A 20,554-nucleotide genomic window follows, 5' to 3' on the forward strand; every position below is an offset into this window, starting at 1 on the left:
TACTGTAGTAGCCATGCAGATTTAATTATTAATTTAGCACTGTGCACTTTTTACAACAGAAACAGATTTGGGTGATATATTTATATATAATTTTAGGGTAAATATTAGAGTATTTTGCGCTGTTTTTATCTTGCTGCTGCATCCACTTGCAGTCAATTAGCAGCAATTATTCTCTTAAATAGATACAGCCATGTATAGGTGATAATGGGGTGAGGATGGGGGGGGGGCGCCACAGGATTAGCTCGCACAGGGCCCCTGAACACCTAAGGCCGGCCATATGCGTCCCTTATGGGTTACTACATCAGAGACCGGATCAAAGCCGATTCCAGCATTGTGGGGGTCTCCGGCCAGCCGGCGGACGTGCTGGATGGTTGCTCGGGTCTCCCGTCCCACCGGGCGGGGACGGTGGGAGGAGGAGGGGGGGCATCCCCTCCCGCTGTTCGTGATAACGGGCAAGCGAACTGCTTAGCTGCATTGGTTGTTATCACATGAAAGTCGACCGTTCCCCCCAAAAAAACGGTACTGCAGGCATCACCCCGGTACAAGACCTTGAATCCGAACGCCACATATTTGCATTACATTGGCGTCAAGGGGTTACAATAGAAAAGAGAGGCAAATTATTTGCCTATAGCTATAAAAAAAAAACATTATCAATAGCTTTTTTTTTGCCTTTTTTAAGCTCAGAGAGGTGGGGGAGGAGAAACAGCAACACACCGGTCTTTCAAGTGAATGGCTGTGAAGTATCAGCAAAAGTCAGATCATTGGAGGAGAGTAAGCTGAGTTCCCAGCACAGCCAGAAAACTGACCACGCTGGGATGGATGTGCTCTCATGTCTAGTGTATGTTGTAAAGCACTGTACAAACTGTTGGTGCTATATAAATCCTACAAATAATAATAATACTAGTGTGGTCAGTTTGAAACAGGAATTTAGAGGGACTGGCAGGATCACCAGAGGTTTCACACATAGGAAGCAATACAAAGAGAACAGGATACTCTTTCATACAAGTAAATGGTACCAGTGGCGTCAATAGGGTTGGTGTCACCTAGTGCCTTAAAACATGGTGTCACCCCCCCCCCCCCCCCATGTTGACACCATGTTGTCCTGACACTACTCCTAGCACAAATCCCTCCAAAATCCCCCCTAACACAAATCCCCCAATCCCCTCTCCTAGCACAAATCCCCCAACCCCCTCTCCTAGCCAAAACCCCTTCTCCTCACACAAATCCCCCCAACCCCCTCTCCTAGCACAAATCCCCCCTCCTCACACCAATTCCTCAATCCCCTCTCCTAGCACAAGTCCCCCCTCCTCACACAAATCTCCCCAATCCCTCCTCTTCGCACAAATTCCCCCAATCCCAGCTCCTACCACAAATCCCTTCTCTTCGCACAAATCTCCCCAATCCCTCCTCCTCCTCGTGCAAATCCCCCCCAATCCCTTCTCCTGGCACAAATCCCTCCAATCTCCTCTCCCAGCACAAACCCCCCTCCTCATAAAAATCCCCCAACCCCCTCTCCTAGCACAAATCCTTCCAAAATCCCCCCTCCTAGCACAAATCCCCCAATACCCTCTCCTAGCCAAAATCCCCCCTCTTAGCACAACTTCCCCCAATCCCCTCTCCTAGCACAAATCCCTTCTCCTCGCACAAATCCCCCCAATCCCCTCTCCTAGCACAAATCCCCCTCCTTACACAAATCTCCCCAATCCCTTCTCCTTGCACAAATCCCCTAATCCCCTCGCCTGCCATAAATCCCTTCTCTTTGCACAAATCTCCCGAATCCCTCCTCCTTGTACAAATCTCCCCCAATCCCCTCTTCTGGCACAAATTCCCCCAATCCCCTCTCCCAGCACAAACCCCCCCCTCCTCATAAAAATCCGCCATCCCCCTCTCCTAGCAAAAATACCCCCTCTTAGCACAAATCCCCCCAATCCCCTCTTATAGCACAAATCCCCCCCTCCGGCACAAACTTCTCATCTCAGCACCAATGATTGTTACCCCCCCCCCTTTCATTGTGTGAAATTCCCCTGGCCTGTGAGCTCCCCCCACTCCCAACTTATAGGTAGGAAACCAGGAAGAGGTGCGGGTTGTGCTCTCTCACTGCTGTCAGTGGAGCGCTCTTCCATACAGCAGATGACACAGGATCGGGCTGTAAACAGTTTGAATACCCCACCCCCTATTTCCTCCAATGACCGCTCATCTCTCGGCACCAGGCAATGAAGCAGGCACTGTAAGATGTACAAATGATCCTGTGTCATATCGCAGAGGATCGCTCTGTTGACAGGAAGGGGAGAATACCGCCCGTTCGGAGTGCGGAGTCAGTAATATGGAGTACGGAGTGCAGAGTTCGGAGTTCGGAGTGCAGAGTTCGGAGTGCAGAGTTCGGAGTGCGGAGTTCGGAGTGCGGAGTTCGGAGTGTGGAGTTCAGAGTGCGGAGTGCAAAGTTCAGAGTGTGGAGTGCGGAGTTCGGAGTTTGGATTTGGAGTTTGGATTTTGGATTTCGGAGTTTGGATTTTGGAGTTTGGATTTCGGAGTTTGGATTTCGGAGTTTGGATTTCGGAGTTCAGAGTGCGGATTTTGGAGTGCGGAGTTCGGAGTGCGGAGTTCGGAGTATGGAGTGCTTAGTACGGAGTTCGGATTTCGGAGTGCGGAGTTCGGAGTGCGGAGTTCGGAGTGCGGAGTGTAGGGTGCGGCGTACGGAGTGCGGAGTTCGAAGTGCGGAGTGCGGAGTGCAGGGTGCGGAGTGCAGAGTGCAGAGTGTGGAGTGCAGAGTGCAGAGTGTGGAGTGCAGAGTGTGGAGTGCAGAGTATTGAGTGCAGAGTATGGAGTGCAGAGTGCGGAGTGCACAGTGCAGAGTATGGAGTACAGAGTGCAGAGTATGGAGTACAGAGTGCAGAGTATGGAGTGCAGAGTTCGAAGGGTGGAGTTCAGAGCGCAGGGTGTGGAGTACGGAGTGCGGAGCGCAGAGTGCGGAGTGCGGAGCAAGTTGAGCAGACAGGTCCTCTTTACACTAGACCTTGATTTAAAGTCTGACAGATAGAACAATCATTATTGTGTCCCGGCTCCGACTCCTCAACTAGTTAAAACAAACTCATTTGGCCAACTTATATTCTGACATGTTTAGGCGCAACTCCGTCTGCACAGGGACCATCCATCATATAGGGAGAAGGATGACAGTTCTCAGTATTCTTAGTGAAATCTTTACAGCGGAGCATTGTACCTCTCCCCATCCAGGTTTACCTTGGCAGACAGTTTGTACAGAGTCATACGTGTCCTTAAAGTGTGTGTATAGGTAAAGCCAAAACTATTGCTTTAGCTCTGGATAGACTATGGGGAGGTTAACCCTTTCGCTGCCGGAGCGGTTTATACATTTTTTTTTTTCATATATCATTTAAAAAATAACAATAATAATAATTTCAGGCCGGAAGATTACTTAAAACCCCCAAAGCATTATATGTTTTTAAGAATAAAATAGTGGTAGTGCCAATTTTTATGTCACATAAAATTAGCGCAACGAATTACCAAAAGCAAAATTTCAGTATAAAAGCACTAAAGTTAATTTTAGGACACACAAACACAATTTACAGTATCTCACAAAAGTGAGTACACCCCTCACATTTCTGTAAATATTTTATTATACCTTTTCATGTGACAACACTGAAGAAATGACACTTTGCTACAATGTAAAGTAGTGAGTGTACAGCTTGTATAACAGTGTAAATTTGCTGTCCCCTCACAATAACTCAAAACACAGCCATTCATGTCTAAAATACTGGCAACAAAAGTGAGTACACCCCTGTAACGGACCGTTTCAGCAGACAAGGGGTTAAAATCCGTTTAGGCGATATTCCCCTTTTCTGAGAGACAGGCACAGCTACTGCAGAACATCAAACTCCTGAACTGGATACAAAATAGCACTCCAACCTGGAACCTCACGAATAGCTGCTAGCAGACGAACAGGAAAAGCATACATCAGCTTACACTCCTAGCAATCAGTCTCCAACAGCATACAGTGAATCCCCCCAAGAACGAGACAAAGCTCCGAGTTGAGGGTAAAACAGGAACAACATCAACATTTATTGGAAGAACACAGCACACTTTTATACAGAATTTGGAACATCCTGCTCCCAACAACCGCCCTCCCATTGGTCAATTGCAAAGTACCTGCAGTTCCCATTCAGGTCCTCTTTTAGCCATGCAAATGAGGAATTGAAAATGAGTCAACAGGGATTGGTCAGATAGCTTTGACCAATGCAAGGAGACAGAAGCCCCAGGGGGCAATCAATGTACACAATAGTCAGACACAGAACAATGGTTCCCTAACGAGCCCTCAATACACATTACTCTGAGTGTCAATACATCCCTTAGCAGACAACAGGTGAGGTCATTAGCACACCTGACAATAGGTGAATGGAGAGCCACTTCAGACAGCCCGTCTCCTCAGAACTTCCTGTAATGACCATATTAGGAGTTGACTTCCTGTTCAGAGACCTCATGGCAAATGGGAACAAAAATCTTCATATTACAAGGAAGACATTTTTCCTGAATATGACTGTCTCATTTGTAGTAGTCCAAACCATATTTTCAGTGTTCAACACCCTCCTGGTCACCCTGCATTCACCAAATCCATACGAATTAGAGCCAGGGGCTGTTTGTTCGGTAGATAGAATCTACCGAACGGCTGTGCAGAAAGGGAGAAATAAATCCTTCTGCACCGTAAGATTAACCCTTTAGCTGCTGGTCCATAATACAAAGGCAGCAGGCGGGCAACCAGGCTCCTCCAATGCAATGTGGTGAGGTTAGTCTCGTCACAACCCCTAAGTGAAAATGTCCAAATCGGGCCCAATTAGCCATTTTCCCTCCCCGGTGTCATGTGACTTGTTAGTGTTACAAGGTCTCAGGTGTGAATGGGGAGCAGGTGTGTTAAATTTGGTGTTATCGCTCTCATTCTCTCACACTGGTCACTGGAAGTTCAACACGGCACCTCATGGCAAAGAACTCTCTGAGGATCTGAAAAAAAGAATTGTTGCACTACATAAAGATGGCCTAGGCTATAAGAAGATTGCCAAGACCCTGAAACTGAGCTGCAGCACGGTGGCCAAGACCATACAGCAACAGGACAGGTTCCACTCAGAACAGGCCACGCCATGGTCAACCAAAGAGGTTGAGTGCACGTGCTCTGTTGTCATATCCAGAGGATGTCTTTGGGAAATAGATGTATGAGTGCTGCCAGCATTGCTGCAGAGGTTGAAGGGGTGGGGGTCAGCCTGTCAGTGCTCAGACCATACGCTGCACACTGCACCAAATCTGCATAGCTGTCATCCCAGAAGGAAGTCTCTTCCAAAAGATGATGCACAAGAAAGCCTGCAAACACATACCTCCCAACAGTCCCGGATTGGGCGGGACTGTCCCGCATTTATACTTCTGTCCCGCATTATTACATTTTTTTCATTTACATAGAAAACACCAGTCAAGTCCAGTGCAAGTGTGAACATGGAGCAGAACCCGAGACTGGCGGATAAACCTGCTGAGTGTGTTCTGTGAGGCTGCAGAGCGTGCAGCTGTCAAATTCGAGCTGTGATGTCGGGATGGGCGGGACTGCTACCCAGCCCCACCCCTTTAGCATCCAGCGTATAGGGAAACAGCCGGCAATTATACATTGCTGGCGGGAAAAGATGTCAAGGTTTTGAATCCATCATCCATTCTCATATTGTACCCAGAGGTTTTTCCAGCCTTGTGGTAGCCCTGCACTCACAGCCCGGCTTCTGCAGTGAAAGTAAGATTTCTCTCATGTTCTGTGCTGCACTTAGCAGGACAAGTGCTGCTGGTCTGACCGAGTGAAGCCTGATGATGTCCAAGAGCAAGAGAGGGTTGAGCTGCACTGCAATCCTTATCTCCTTCCTGCTCCAGGAGCTGGAAATGAGGTGAGAGTTCACTGAAAAGGAAAACAAAGCTGTGACAGCCAGCTACAGAAATGTGCTTTTACAAAGGTAACCATGGGGGTGTGTTTGTGCATATGTGTTGTGCATGTGTGTGTTTGTGCATGTGGTTTGTGTGTTTGTACATGTGTTTGTGCGTGTGTGCGTGTTTGTACATGTGTGTTGTGCATGTGTGTTTGTATGTCTGTTTGCACGTGTGTGTTTGCATGTATGTGTGTGTATGTATTGCTGTGTGTTGTGCATGTGTGTGTTTGTGCATGTGTGTGTTTGTGCATGTGTGTTTGTGCATGTGGTTTGTGTGTGTTTGTACATGTGGTTTGTGTGTGTGTGTGTGTTTGTACATGTGTTTGTACGTGTGTGCGTGTTTGTACATGTGTGTTGTGCATTTGTGTTTGCATGTATGTGTGTGTATGTATTGCTGTGTGTGTTGTGCATGTGTGTGTTTGTGCATGTGGTTTGTGTGTGTTTGTACGTATGTGTGCATGTGTGCATGTGTGTGTGTTTGTACATGTGGTTTGTGCATGTGCGGTTTGTGTGTTTGTACATGTGTTTGTACGTATGAGTGTGTGTTTGTACGTGTGTGTGTGTTTGCATGTATGTATGTGTGTGTGTGTGGAGGTTATAGCTGACAAGAGGTGCAATAGTGAGATACGAATAGATGAATAGACTTTGTACCTACCGATCTCTTGAACCCTTCACCTTGTGCATAAGGGTCCTTTCACACGAGGCGGACCGTACTTTGATCCGCTTCGGCACTTTTTTTTTTTTTTTTTTACGGACACGGATGACACTTGTCATCTGGTCCATATGTCCGTTTATCATCCCATCCGTTTGCGGATGATAAACGGAGATAATGTATGTCAATGGGATTGCAGATGTCAACGGATGACACCACTGACATACGTTTTTGCGTCCATTCCGTTTTTTTAAACGGAAGAAAAATAGGGTTCCGTTCCAAAAAAACGGAACTGATAGGAAAGGACGCAAATCGGATGTCAGCGGATGGTCATCAGCTAACATCCGCAATCCCATTGACATGCATTCTGTCAGTTTTTCATCCGCAAAAGGATGGGATGAAAAACGGACATACGGACCACCTGTGTGAAAGGACCCTTACTTACTTTAGAACCCACCTTCCTGTACATAACACACTCCAGAATTCTGCACTCTCCTGCACTCCGTACATAATGCATTACAAAACCCTGCACCCTGTGCATAACATACTCAAGAGCCCTGCACTTTGTACATAGCACACTCCAGTATCTACCTTCCTGTACAAAATGCACTTCAAAACCCTGCACTCTGTACCTAACATGATCATAAACCTTACACCCTGTGCATAACGCACTTCAGAACCTCACACTCTGTTTCTAACACGCTCCTAAACCCTGCACTCTGTACCTAGCACTCTCCTGAACCCTGCACCCTGTGCATAAGGCACTCCAGAACCCTGCATTCTGTATCTAGCACTCTCATTAACTCTGCACTCTGTGCATAACGCACTCCAGGACCCTGCACCCTGTGCATAACAGGCTCCTGAACCCTCTTCTCTGTACATAACAGGCTCCTGAACCCTCTTCTCTGTACATAACAGGCTCCTGAACCCTCTTCTCTGTACATAACAGGCTCCTGAACCCTCTTCTCTGTACATAACACACTCCCATACCTCCCAACCGTTCTGGAATCCGTGCGACTGTCCCGCAATTTGAAGGGGGTCCCGGGGTCCTGCGGAGCTGGGCTGAAGTCCCGGAAAATCTGGCTGCCGGTGTCCTGTCAGATAATGTCTCCAATAATGTCTCCCGTCCATCTCTGCTGCCCCCCCCTCCTCCTCCCAGCTCCGCCCTCATCTTTGGCTCCCGATCAGAAGGGTGGGCCCGGGCTGCAGAGCAGTGCGCCCTGAGTCCACCCATTGTGTGACAATAGCGAATGAAAATTCGCTATTGTCACAGATCCTCCTCCTGGCCAATTAGGAAGCGGGTCTTCCTGATTGGCCGAAAGGCAAAACCATGCCATTGGCCGAGGAGGAGGCAGAAGGACTCGAGGAGACGCCGGGGGACAGAGAAGCCGCTGCAGGTAAGTGCACTGGTCTCGGGTGGGGGGGCACGGCACGCTGGTCATTCTACATTAAGGGGTCACGCTGGTCATTCTGCATTAAGGGATCACGCTGGTCATTCTGCATTAAGGGGTCACGCTGGTCATTCTGCATTAAGGGGTCACGCTGGTCATTCTGCATTAAAGGGGTCACGCTGGTCATTCTGCATTAAAGGGGTCACGCTGGTCATTCTGCATTAAAGGGGTCACGCTGGTCATTCTGCATTAAGGGGTCACGCTGGTCTCTCTGCATTGAAGGGGTCACGCTGGTCTCTCTGCATTGAAGGGGTCACGCTGGTCTCTCTGCATTGAAAGGAGCACACTGGTCTCTCTGCATTAAAAGGGAGCACGCTGGTTATTCTGTATTGAAAGGGGGCACGCTGGTCATTTTGCATTGAAAGAGGGCACGCTGGTCATTCTGCATTGAAAGAGGGCACGCTGGTCATTCTGCATTGAAAGGGGGCACGCTGGTCATTCTGCATTGAAAGGGGGCACGCTGGTCTCTCTGCATTGAAAGGGGGCACGCTGGCCATTCTGCATTGAAAGGGGGCACGCTGGCCATTCTGCATTGAAAGGGGGCACGCTGGCCATTCTGCATTGAAAGGGGGCACGCTGGTCTCTCTGCATTGAAGGGGGCACACTCTACCTTGATTACTGAAGGCCCCTTTCACACTTTTGTGACCTCAAAGTCACGCAATTTTTAACAGCGTTTATTGCCGCAAAGCAATGCCTATTACATTTTTCTGTTTGCGCCCCCCCAAAAGGGGGCATTTGGGTTGGATGGAACTGGGGGCATTTTGGGTGGATGGAGCTGGGGTGGGCATATGGGGTGAATGGAGCTGAATGGGGGGGGGGGTGGATGGAGCCGGGGTGGGCATTTGGAGTGTTTGGAGGTTGGATGGGTGTTTGGGATAGATAGTTCTAGGGTGGGCATTTGGGGTGGATGGAGCTAGGGTGGGCATTTGAGGTGGACAGAGCTGCTGGGGGCATTTGGGGTGGATGGGGGGTGTATGGAGCTGGATGGGCATTTGGGGTGTATAGTGCTGGGGGGGGTGGATGGTGCAGAGTCCGACCCCTGCATTCTGTACATTACACACTCCTGTCTCCTGCATTCTGTACATTACATACTCCTGCACTATATACACAATACTGTACATTATATACTTCTTACCAAAGTCTTCATTGTCTCAACAGTTGCTGGTTGCTATGCAGTCTCTGACTATTTTAATGAAGTTCTTCTTTAAGGTAGGCTGAGCAATCCAAGCATATTTTATGAGTACTAGGAAGTCTGGGTTTTGTTTACCCTATCCCTTAAGCCCCTCCCACTGCTAAGCAATTGGCCACACCCACAATTTGCTGCGGCGCGCTACGCTACTTTCAGTGTCCCTCATTGCGAAGTTCAAAAGTTGGGAGGTATGCAAACAGTTTGCTGAAGACAAGCAGACTAAGGACATGGATTACTGGAACCATGTCCTGTGGTCTGATGAGACCAAGATAAACGTATTGGGGGATCTATTGTTGCTGGGGTAAATCTATTGTTGCTGGAGGGTATTTTGTTGTGGGGGGGGGGGGGGGGTAGCTATTGTTGTAGTGGAGGATTTATTGTTGCTTGGGGGAGCTATTGTTGGGGTCTATTGTGGCTGATTCTAGGGGATCTATTTTACTGCTTTTCTAGTTATCATTAACAAATTCTATACAAATGACCTAGAACCACAGCATGATACTTGCTTCTGTATTCTCTAAAGGGGGGGGGGGGGTACTGGGAGGTGGGTAGGGGGTGAATCCAAAGGACAGCGCCCGGAGGTGGGTGGGAAGTGGAGACAAGGAGTGACTCAGAAGAGGGGAGTACCTGCACCTATTCATGGAGAAAAAAAGCCCTGGATACGAGTACACTGTTGCAGTAATTGGAAATGATCATCTAATTTTAATTCTAATTATTTCTCATCGTTCTGTCACAACTTTTACAGACTGTTAAAAAAAAAAAATCCTCCCAGACAAGATTCTCACTTTAGCAAATAAAAGTATGTTGGCATCCTCTCTGAGGACACATAATATCACAGCGTGTTCCTACAAAATCCATTCTGAGTGTATAAAACACGATGTATGAGATCGGATTGGCGGTATACATGGAACATGAAGTTCAGACTTCCAATAATTTTGTATAAAATTCTTCATTTGTGTTTCAGGCTTTCAGTGCTGGTAATGGATTCCTCCTTTTGTTGGATGTTCTGGCCCTCTGATGGGGGTGGAGGTCCCCAGGAGCTGACCTTCTAATTGAATTTGTGGCTGGGTGTGTTTCAGTAGATTGTAGGGCTGTCCACATTCACAATCACACAGATAATTGATTGACCCCCCCTGACCCAACATTGTCAGCGCCACCCCCAACACATTACCGGAGGCCAAAGAGCAGACAGATGAGGGCTGAGATCTGGCTTTATGGAAATCATTACCATAAACCAAGCCGATGCCACCTGTGAAATGTGATGATGGATTCTCCGGGAAGGAAAGTGTTGGGGCACGTTGGGAGGGATTCTACAAAGAAAACAATTTTTAAATTCTTATTAGATCGCTTTTTTATTTATGTAAATGAAGCAACTTGGTAGCTTTTCTTCTGCTGTCCCCTAAAGGTGTCACCAAGGGTCCAGACAGTTCACATTTATTTTGCTTGTTTTAATGTTGAACTGCAGGCAAACAGATACAGTAATTACACTTCAATACCGGGCACCTTCACCCCCCTCCTGCCCAGGCCAATTTTCAGATTTCAGTGCTGTCACACTTTGAATGACAATTGCGCGGTCATGCAATATTGTACCCAAATGACGTTTTTTTTAAAAAAAATTCACACAAATAGAGCTTTCTTTTTCTGGTATTTGACAAAATAAATAAAAAAGAAAATTTTGAAAAAAAAAAGCTTTTTCAAATTTTTGTACGTACATTTTGTAAATACGTAATTTTTCTCCTTCACTGATGTGTACTGATGAGGCGGCACTGGTGGAAACTGATAGGCTGCACTGATGGGCAATGATGAGGTGGCACTCATGGGCACTGATGAGGAGGCACTAATATGCCACACTGATGAGCACTGATAGGTGACACTGATGGGCACTGATAGGCACTGATAGGCAGCACTGATGGGCAATGATGAGGTGGCATTTATGGGCACTGATGATTAGCCACTAATATGCCATACTGATGAGCACTGATAGGTGACACTGACGGGCACTGATAGGTGGCACTGATGGGCAGCACTTGTGGGCAGCACAGATGGGCACTGACTGGCATCACTAATGGGCACTGATAGGTGACACTGATGGGCACTGACGGACAGCACAGATGAGCACTGATGGGCACTGACAGGCATCACTGATGGGCAGCACAGATGGGCACTGACTGGCATCACTAATGGGCACTAAATTAGGTCACTATGGGAACTGATTGGGGTCACTGATTGGTGTCACTGATGGGCATTGGTTGGTGTCACTGATGGGCAGCACTTGTGGGCGGAACTGATGGGCACTGACGGACAGCACAGATGAGCACTGATGGGCACTGTCAGGCATCACTGATGGGCAGCTACAGATGAGCAGGCACTGATGGGCACTGACTGGCATCACTAATTGGCACTAAATTAGGTCACTATGGGCACTGATTGGTGTCACTGATGGGCATTGATTGGTGTCACTGATGGGCACTGTTTTTTCCTGTACTGTAGTTTACTGTAGTCAGGGTACTGATGATCAGTGCCCTGATTACCTGTCCTGGACTTCCCTTTGAGGAGGAGCCGCTGACAGTGTGAGGCGAGGAGCGCCGATAAACGGCACTTCCTCATTTACATGTGACCGGCTGTGATTGGACACAGCTGATCACATGGGTAAAGAGCCATGTCATTGGCTCTTTACCAAGATCGGGGTCGTGGCGTGTCCTAGGAACACAGAGCGATCACACAAGAGCGCCCGTTCTGGGGTGCCGTCATATGACGTCCTTCCAGAACGAGAGCCGCACCGCTCTGCCATCATTTGACAGTGGGCGGGCGGTAAGTAGTTAAAGCCTAACTTAATTTATCCTTTCACTTTTAATAGCTTGTGTCGGCCAAACTGGCCTAAACAAATGATTTCCTTCACCTTCACCATACATGCTCCCCCTGTCCGCACTAACATCAGCTACATACAGTATACAGCACTGTCAGTGCTAGGATAAGGTCATCTGGAGCCCAGGGCGAACATGCCATGCTGTGCCCACCCCCTCAAAGATGTATGAGCATTTTGTGTCAGCAAAAAAACCCCCACAAAAATACTGAGCACTAATCTGCATGCTTACCCCCTAAGCATAAACTTCCCCTCCTCCAGTACAAATTCGACCCCCTGCTGAAATCTCCCCACTCGGGAAACATATCTTTGCCCCTTTGCCCCCCCCATCCCCAAAATCCCCCCCAGCCTAAATGCCCCCCCCCCCCCAAAAAAAAAAAAAGAATTTACCCCTCCTACCCCACATATGTCAAACACAAGGCCCGCGGGCCGAATTTGGCCCTCCCATTTAATGTGACCCTCGCACCCAGGGCTTTTTTTTCAGATGGAATGTAGCAGGAATCACCAGTGTTACTTAATAACACAAACGCCTTCTGTGTTTACAAGGGCAGCTGTCCTCTCAATGGCTCTCACAGACCCCTGCCTGCCCTTCATGCACTCATGGCGGGGCATGGCAGGGACAAATTCCAACTAATGATCTCCCAGCAAGGTAGAGGCGGACCCACCCACACTGCCAGGAGGTATTAGAGCTGGGCCCATGGGTGTCTGCAAGGGGAGGCAAGGGGGGGAAGTGCCCCCCCCCCCCAAATCTCAACCTCTTCTTTAAAGTGGTCATTAAGCCACTTTATACCATTCTGTCTGGTCTGTTTAATAATCCTGTGTGCCCGTGCCCCTGTGTCTGTGTTTTAAAAAAATATGCTGTTCTTTACCAGTTTGCAGAGCGCTGATCGCCACTCACGTGACCCACCGGATCTCTCCTCTCCCCGTCTGACAGCTGCTTGCAGTGAGCGGGGCTGAGAAATCCACATTGACGTCTGTTGGGAGGGGAGGAGGAGGGGAGAAGGAAAGGCTGAGAGAAGGAAAGAGGTGGCGGGTCACGTGAGCGGTGATCGGCGCTTTGAAAACTGGTACAGAATGGCTTCTTTTTATAAAACGCAGACACAGGGGCACAAAGGATTATTAAACAGACTGTAGACAGGATATGAAACTTTAAATGAAACTACAGCAGCAAGAGGGGAGGGGGCGGGCACTGACACAGGAGCAGACAGGGAGGGGGAGGGGGAGAGAGGACAGAGGAGGACAGGAGGGCTGCGGATGACAGAGGCACGTAGACTGACCACGGTGTCAGGCCTCAGTAGCCATGGTATACCATGGTCAGTTTACAGGGGGGAGGACATAGCCAGGCAGGATCAGCCAGGTATTTTAGCTGATAGAAAGGGTCAAATTACACAGCACTGTGCTGTAAAACATGCTTCAAGGGAACAGGATCAAGGTTAACAAAAGTTTTAAAAATAAATTCTGCCATTTCCTCTTTAAAAATAAATACTCACGAGTTGCGGCTCGCGTGGTGACTGACGTCATCTTCATGACATTGTCGAAAAGTGGCAGAGCATGGGTGACCTTAAAATGATGCCCCCCCTGAAAAAAGTTCTGTGGATGTCCATGGCTGGGCCTGGTAGATAAGATGCAGGATGCTTTTCTTTTGAGGGGGGAGAGATGAAGGATGTGAAGGGAGATGTGTGCAGAAGTGGGGGATGGGGTCGAGTGGTGCAGAGGTCTAAGCCAAGAAGGTGGAAATGAGGTGTGGACACCCTGTGAAAGAGAGCTGCACCCTGCACTCTGTGCATAGCGCACCCCTAAACCCTGTACTCTGTAGGCCGCGTTAGCCCGAACTCTGCACAAAGCATACCCCTGAACTCTGCACTCTGTACACCACATACCCCTGAACTCTGCACTCTGTACACTGCATACTCCTGAACACTGCACTCTGTACGCCGCACACTCCTGAACTCCCAATGCCACGCACTCCTAAACTCTGCACTCTGTACGCCGCGCACTCCTGAACTCTGCACTCAGTACGCCGCACACTCCTGAACTCTGCAGTTTGTATGCCGCACACTCCTGAACTCTGCACCCTGTACGCCAAGTACTCTAAAACTCTTCACTATGTACGCTGAGTATTCCTGAACTCTGCACTCTGTAAGCTGAATACTCCGGAACTCTGCGTAGCATACTCCTCAACTCTGTACACCTCATACTCCTGAGCTCTCCACTCTGTATGCCGCATACTCCTATGTATCTGAGTTGATGCATAGTCTTACAGATGCAATTGGCCCTTTGAGGGCAACCATAATGCTGATGCGGCCCATGATGAAATTGAGTTTGACTCCCCTTCTCTACCCCTAAAATTTCCCCTACCAGTACACATCTTCTACCCCCACTTCAAATCCCTCTTCCCAGCACAAATTCACCCCAAATCCCCCTTCCTAGCACAAATCTTCTCTCCCCCCCCCCCATCCCCTCTCCCAACACAAAACACCCTAAATCACCACTCTTAGCACCACCCCCCCTCGAATTCCCTATTCTAGAACAATACTTAACCCCTGCCACCCCCAAATTCCCCCTGCCAACACAAATCCCCTCCCCTCCCAATCTGGATTAGGTATCTAAACACCACAACCCCCCCAGGTCTAAATGAGGCTGAAAGCTTCAGACCCTTCCTTGAAGCTCAGGCAAAACAGATTAAAGTAACAAATTATTGGTGAATAAAACTTGCTGGTAAAACACTTGGACAAAGAGATCATTACTACCCCGATCTTTATTGGGGATAACCAATGAATTGGAGATTTGCACAGTGAGCAAATAGTTGAAAATTGACACCTATTGGGTTTTTTAAGATATAACAATACTTTGAATGATATATTGCTGTTGTACAAACATATCGAATATGATTTACATTGTAATTATAAGAGATGAGTTCCGCGCTACGGCGAAGGGGAAAAAGGCTGCAGCCTCCCTCAAATATAACCAGAGGGTATATCAGTAAGTGTGCAAAAAAGAGTATTATACCATATAGGTGTGGATCAAAGTACCTGAACAATGCATGAATCAAAGTAAATATCAGTGATATATAAAGTGACTTGTGCCAGTGAAGTGCAGAGGTCTGGGCAACCACTGTGTGGGCCCAGTAATAATAAGTGACAAAGAATATACAAAATATGTCTTAATTATTATGAATAACTGAAGTCAACATAATAACAATATGGTAGCATAAAGTGACTAGCGCCAGTAAAGTGCAACGGCCTGGGCAACACAGATATGTGCCCAGTGATGGGTGACGGAGTGCCCAAAAAGTACGGGACTTGTATTGGGTGAATAAATCGTGGATAAAAGTGAAATTATAAAAGGTGACCCCTATTGTTAAGCATCCTAATTAATGCAACCAATTAAAAATAAATAATGGATTGGAATCCAAAGCAAGAAAAAACAAAAGTGGCTCTGTGCAGTATCTGGTGAATAAATGGAATAATAGCTAGAAATAGTCCATAAATAGTGCCCATCGGGTGATGGGTTTGATCTTCATGCGATATCTCCAAGATGTACAATCGTGGGTGGTATGATGGTTGAGTGCTCGTGATCCCTCAAGTAAAAGATGCACTCATCAGAGGTACCCACCCAACACAGGGGTATTGGGCAAAGTTGTAAATGGAATATTCTGTGGCCCTGCCTGGTCCTGGATGTCACTCCAAGGATCCTAGTTCCCAGGTGGGGGGTCCACGGTAACCTGGCTGGGGCTCTATCACAGATAATCCTCGGGTGATGGGGTAAATGGTTGTATCATATAAAATGAACAAGAGGAGGACCAATAGTGTGATACTGTATACCAAAATTGTATTGTAAAACAAGCGGTAGGGTACTCACGTTAGCCAAATGGTTTAAAAGCGTGTAAAAAGCTATGCGTTCCAATGGAGTCCGGAACCGGAAGTGAATTATTAAAAAAAAAAAAAATATATATATATATATATATATATATATATATATATAAATATACACAAAAACAGAGGCGTAACTAGAACCTTCAGGGCCCCAGGGCAAGAAACCATGAAGGGCCCCCCGGACCCCTGGTGGGGGGACCTTCCCTTCAAGCCTGGGGCTCTTCCCACTGATCCTGGGGCCCTTTTCCCTCGTTGTGGGGCCCTTTATTACAGTCCTGCAGCGGGACCCTTTCACAAGTTCTGTAGTGGACCCCCTTCCTGCCATCTTGGGGACTCCCCAAGGTGGTGGAATGCCAGGGCCTGGTCGCAAATGTGTGACCTTTGTGATCCTGGAAGTTCACCCACTGGTGTCAGTAGTTTTTATTTTTTGGTATTTTAATTGTATTATTTTTTATAATTTTATTTTATTTTTTTACAATGTCACTGACTATGACTCTGTCCATTCAGAAAAGGAAAGAGCTGGTAAATTACATATTTACCGACCCCCTTCCTGGTTCTCTAAACATCCCCTGCAGCAGCGGGCAGGAGAGGGGAGGGAGCACAGTGGGGGGGGGGGGGGGGCAGGGGAGCACACAGGGGCCCAGAGACAGCAGAACACAAGTGAACTGGATAGGAGGAGTGGCGGGGGCAGCATACAGAGGAACCAATCTCCTCCATTTTCCTCCTGCAGCTACAGGAGGAAAAAGGAGGACAGTGATTTCTCTACATTCTGCCCCCCGCCGCCCCTACTATCCAGGTGTACAGGGGAGCTGCACAGGCCCCCTGGAGCATGGGGCCCGGTTGCAATTGCAACCCCTGCAACCCCTGTAGTTACGCCCCTGTACAAAAATTGGGCTGCTTTAAAAATCCCATGAAATGGGATCATTTAGGTAAAATTAGTTGGGGGGAGGAGGTTATGGGGCTGTTTTTAGGGTAGTTTAGTTAATTTCAAATAAGTTCTTGGAACCTTCTGTGTGCAGCAGCCCCATCCCCAAATCTCATGGTGCTTTGAGATGCAGAGTGGTTGGAACCTGGACTTGCCTCCACAATTGGCCCAGCACTGCGATAGATGACATCTCTGACCAATCAAAGCCATCTATCACAGTGCTGGGCCAGGTTCTCAGCCACAGGAACCTATCAAAATTTGCATGCCAGAACACCCTGGGATTGAAATCTCCTGGGGGCTCTCAGTAGAAAGATGACATTCCATTGGGGATCAGAAAACTTAAATATTTGACAAAACTTTGCAAACACTTGTCAATATGGTGGGCACTTACTTTCACACAGTCTTCTTCTCAAAATCCCTCTGATTTTATCAATGGCATTATAATCAGATACATGAAAAACATGGGCTGATTTGGGCTCCGAAGCTATCTCCACCAGTTCTTCCTTGAGGGCTTCCCCAACACCTACAGCAAAAATCCTAATCCCAGCCTTATGCGCTGCCGTGGCAGGTTCCAGCACCAGGTCTTGGCTTCTGCCGTCCGTTAGCAAAATGGCCACCTTTTTAATGGCTCGCTCTGTGGGTCGCCCGCCTGCCTCCTCAGAAAAGCTGTATGTTGTGATGTATCTCAAAGCATCGCCAGTGTTTGTGTTTCCTCCGTAGTATTTAATATTCCTAGCGGCCTCTTTTACATCCTCGCGAGTCTGAAATCTCCCCAGGTCGAATTCTGTGTAGGGTTTACCACTGTACCGCACTACTCCAACCCGAGTCTTGTCCGGCTCAATCTCGAAAGTGTCCACCAGGTTAGAGACCCACTGACGAACCTTCTCAAAGTCCTCTTTGCCCACACTTGAAGATGTGTCCAAGATAAAGATCAAGTCGTAATTGACATTCTTACAGCCTGAAAAATTGGAGAAGAAAAATGTTCAAATACGTAACATAGTAGGGATGACAAACTTAATTTTTTATTTTTTTGCCTGTCAACCTTTTCTAAACAAGTCCAACTGTGATAACCAATCTACTTGTTACATGTTCATTACTATGCTATCTTTTTTTAACTATTTTACTTTATAGATTATGTCTATGCATCAACCCCTGAAGAGTGAGACTGAACTCATGAAACGCGTCGGGTCACCAAAGATGCCATGACACATTTACCACGGACTATTTGATTACTCTATGTAACAATGTAATTGATTTGTATACTTGGGCCAACTGTTTGGCATTATGACACCTTTTCCCAGTTCTATTGTCGGCATATATTCAATAAACCTGTACTATGTATTTATTACTGGTTTTGTGGCGCTTCATCTAAAGTCCCAATGGGTAAAATTCTGCAATTGTATGTACACTAGGGATGGAGGCGCCTCGCGGGGTACTACCAACCATATTTTGTTTCACTTCTAAAATGTTGTCGTACCCATGAAAATTCCGGACCTCGTCAATTCCGATGATGCTACGTCATAACCCAGCTGGTGCGAGCCCCGGTGCGCATGCGCACAAGACATTTTCAAAGTCCGATGAAATTGTAAGACTTAGCGAACAGCTGATTGAGAGGAGGAGGGGCTGAGGTGGGACGCACACACTGCCATGGGAAAATTGCTGAAAATTCTGGACCTCGTCACTTCCGGTGACGCTACGTCATAACCCAGCTGGTGCGAGCCCCGGTGCGCATGCGCACAAGACATTTTCAAGTTCCGATGAAATTCTAAGACTTAGCGAACAGCTAATTGAGAGGAGGAGGGGCTCGGGGATGAAAGGTGCGCGGAGCAGTGACCCGAGAACCTGGCCTCGGGGTCACTGCTCCGCGCCCTTTCATTCCCGAGACTCCAAATTTTCATCAGCCGTAAGGAATGGACTTGGCCACCTACGATAAAATTTTGGGGTCTCCAGCACCTTTGGTTCGCCCGTGACAGCAATTTTCCTGCGGCGGTGTGTGCGTCCCACCTCAGCCCCTCCACCTCTCAATCAGCTGTTCGCTAAGTCTTAGAATTTCATCGGACCTTGAAAATGTCTTGTGCGCATGCGCACTGGGGCTCACACCAGCCGCAAGTGACGAGGTCCGGAATTTTCATGGGTCCGACAAAATTTTAGAACACCGGAAATGCTAGGGGGGTGTTCTTCTTCAAAGTGAATTCTCAACAAAATAAAGTGTGTAGATGTGGATGGATGTGGGAGTCTGCTTTAATATTAAAAATGAATTAAATAGTGTTTTTTGGTTTGTGGTGCTCGGATACAGTGAAGATCCTCTTTAACCACTTCTGGACCGGAAGATTTTCCCCCTTAATGACCAGGCCATTTTTTGCGATACGGCACTGTGTTAATTTAACCTCCCTGGCGGTATGATTATGTCAGGAATTATGTACCAAAAGCGGTATAATTTTTTTCATGGAAATTTGGCGTTATATATTATAGGCCTACAATTCTTAGTAATTACTGACTTAAACCTGACCAAAACAAGAGTCTAGTAGACATCCCAGATGTGATAAATTTGAAACACAAACACATGAATTATAATCTAATCAATAATATAATTTTATTATATAATATATAATATAATGTATATATATATGTATATATATATATATATATATATATATATATAATATTACATAATAAAATTAGATTATAATCCATGCGTTATATATTATATATTATATATATATATATATATATATATATATATATATATATATATATATATATGTGTGTGTGTGTGTGTGTGTGTGTGTGTGTGTATATATATATATATATATATATATATATATATATATATATATATAATATAAATGTTATGTGTTTGTGTTTTGTGCAACGTTCAACGTCTGAATTTCCCTCCCTAGTTCCGCTCCCATGCAGCATTGCTGCTGCAGGGAACGGAACTAGGAAGTCATCAGACCGACGGACGAGCGGCGGGGATCTCGGCTGGCGATCACAGCAATGGGAGATCATCGCTGGATCGCCAGGAGAAGGTAAGAGACAGCGCTGCGCGCTCTGCACATCCACCCCGAGCGTGACTCGGGGATACCGATAACAGCAAAGAAAATCCAGTCACGCTCGGGGATACCGCTAGGCAGGTTAACTGACAATTTTGCGGTCGTGCGACGCTGTACCCAAATAACATTGATGTCCTTTTTTTCCCACAAACAGAGCTTTCTTTTGGTGGTATTTGATCACCTGTGCGATTTTTATTTTATGTGCTATGAACAAAAAAAATAGCGACAATTCTGAAAAAAAAAACAATATTTTTTACTTTCTGCTAGATCACATTCCCAATAAAAAAAAAAAAATTAAAAACCAAAATGTTTTTTTATCAATTTAGGCTAATTTGTATTCTGCTACATATTTTTGAAAAAAAATCCCAATAAGTGTATATTGATTGGTTTGCACAAAAGTTATCGCTTCTACAAACTAGGGGAAATATTTATGCAATTTTTCTTTTTTTTTTTAACTAGTAATGGCGGTGATCTGCGATTTTTAGCGGGACTGCGACATTGCGGAGGACAGATCAGACACCTAACTGGCATTATTGACATTTTTCGGGGGACCAGTGACATTACTAAAGTAATCAGTGCAAAAAATATG

General features: G+C 46.7%; 1 protein-coding gene across 1 annotated transcript in view; it reads right to left on the reverse strand.

Moving 5' to 3' along the window:
* COL22A1 (collagen type XXII alpha 1 chain) overlaps positions 1–20,554 on the reverse strand; it is a 624,908-nt gene that overhangs the window by 466,579 nt on the left and 137,775 nt on the right. Inside the window, exon 3 of the mRNA XM_082257569.1 lies at positions 17,304–17,870. Coding sequence (XP_082113695.1) covers positions 17,304–17,870 — 567 coding nt within the window. The remainder of the gene's footprint in view (positions 1–17,303; positions 17,871–20,554) is intronic.

The sequence above is a fragment of the Pelophylax lessonae genome (assembly GCF_965119305.1).
Source record: "Pelophylax lessonae genome assembly, chromosome: 5".
Classification (NCBI taxonomy): Eukaryota; Metazoa; Chordata; class Amphibia; order Anura; family Ranidae; genus Pelophylax; species Pelophylax lessonae.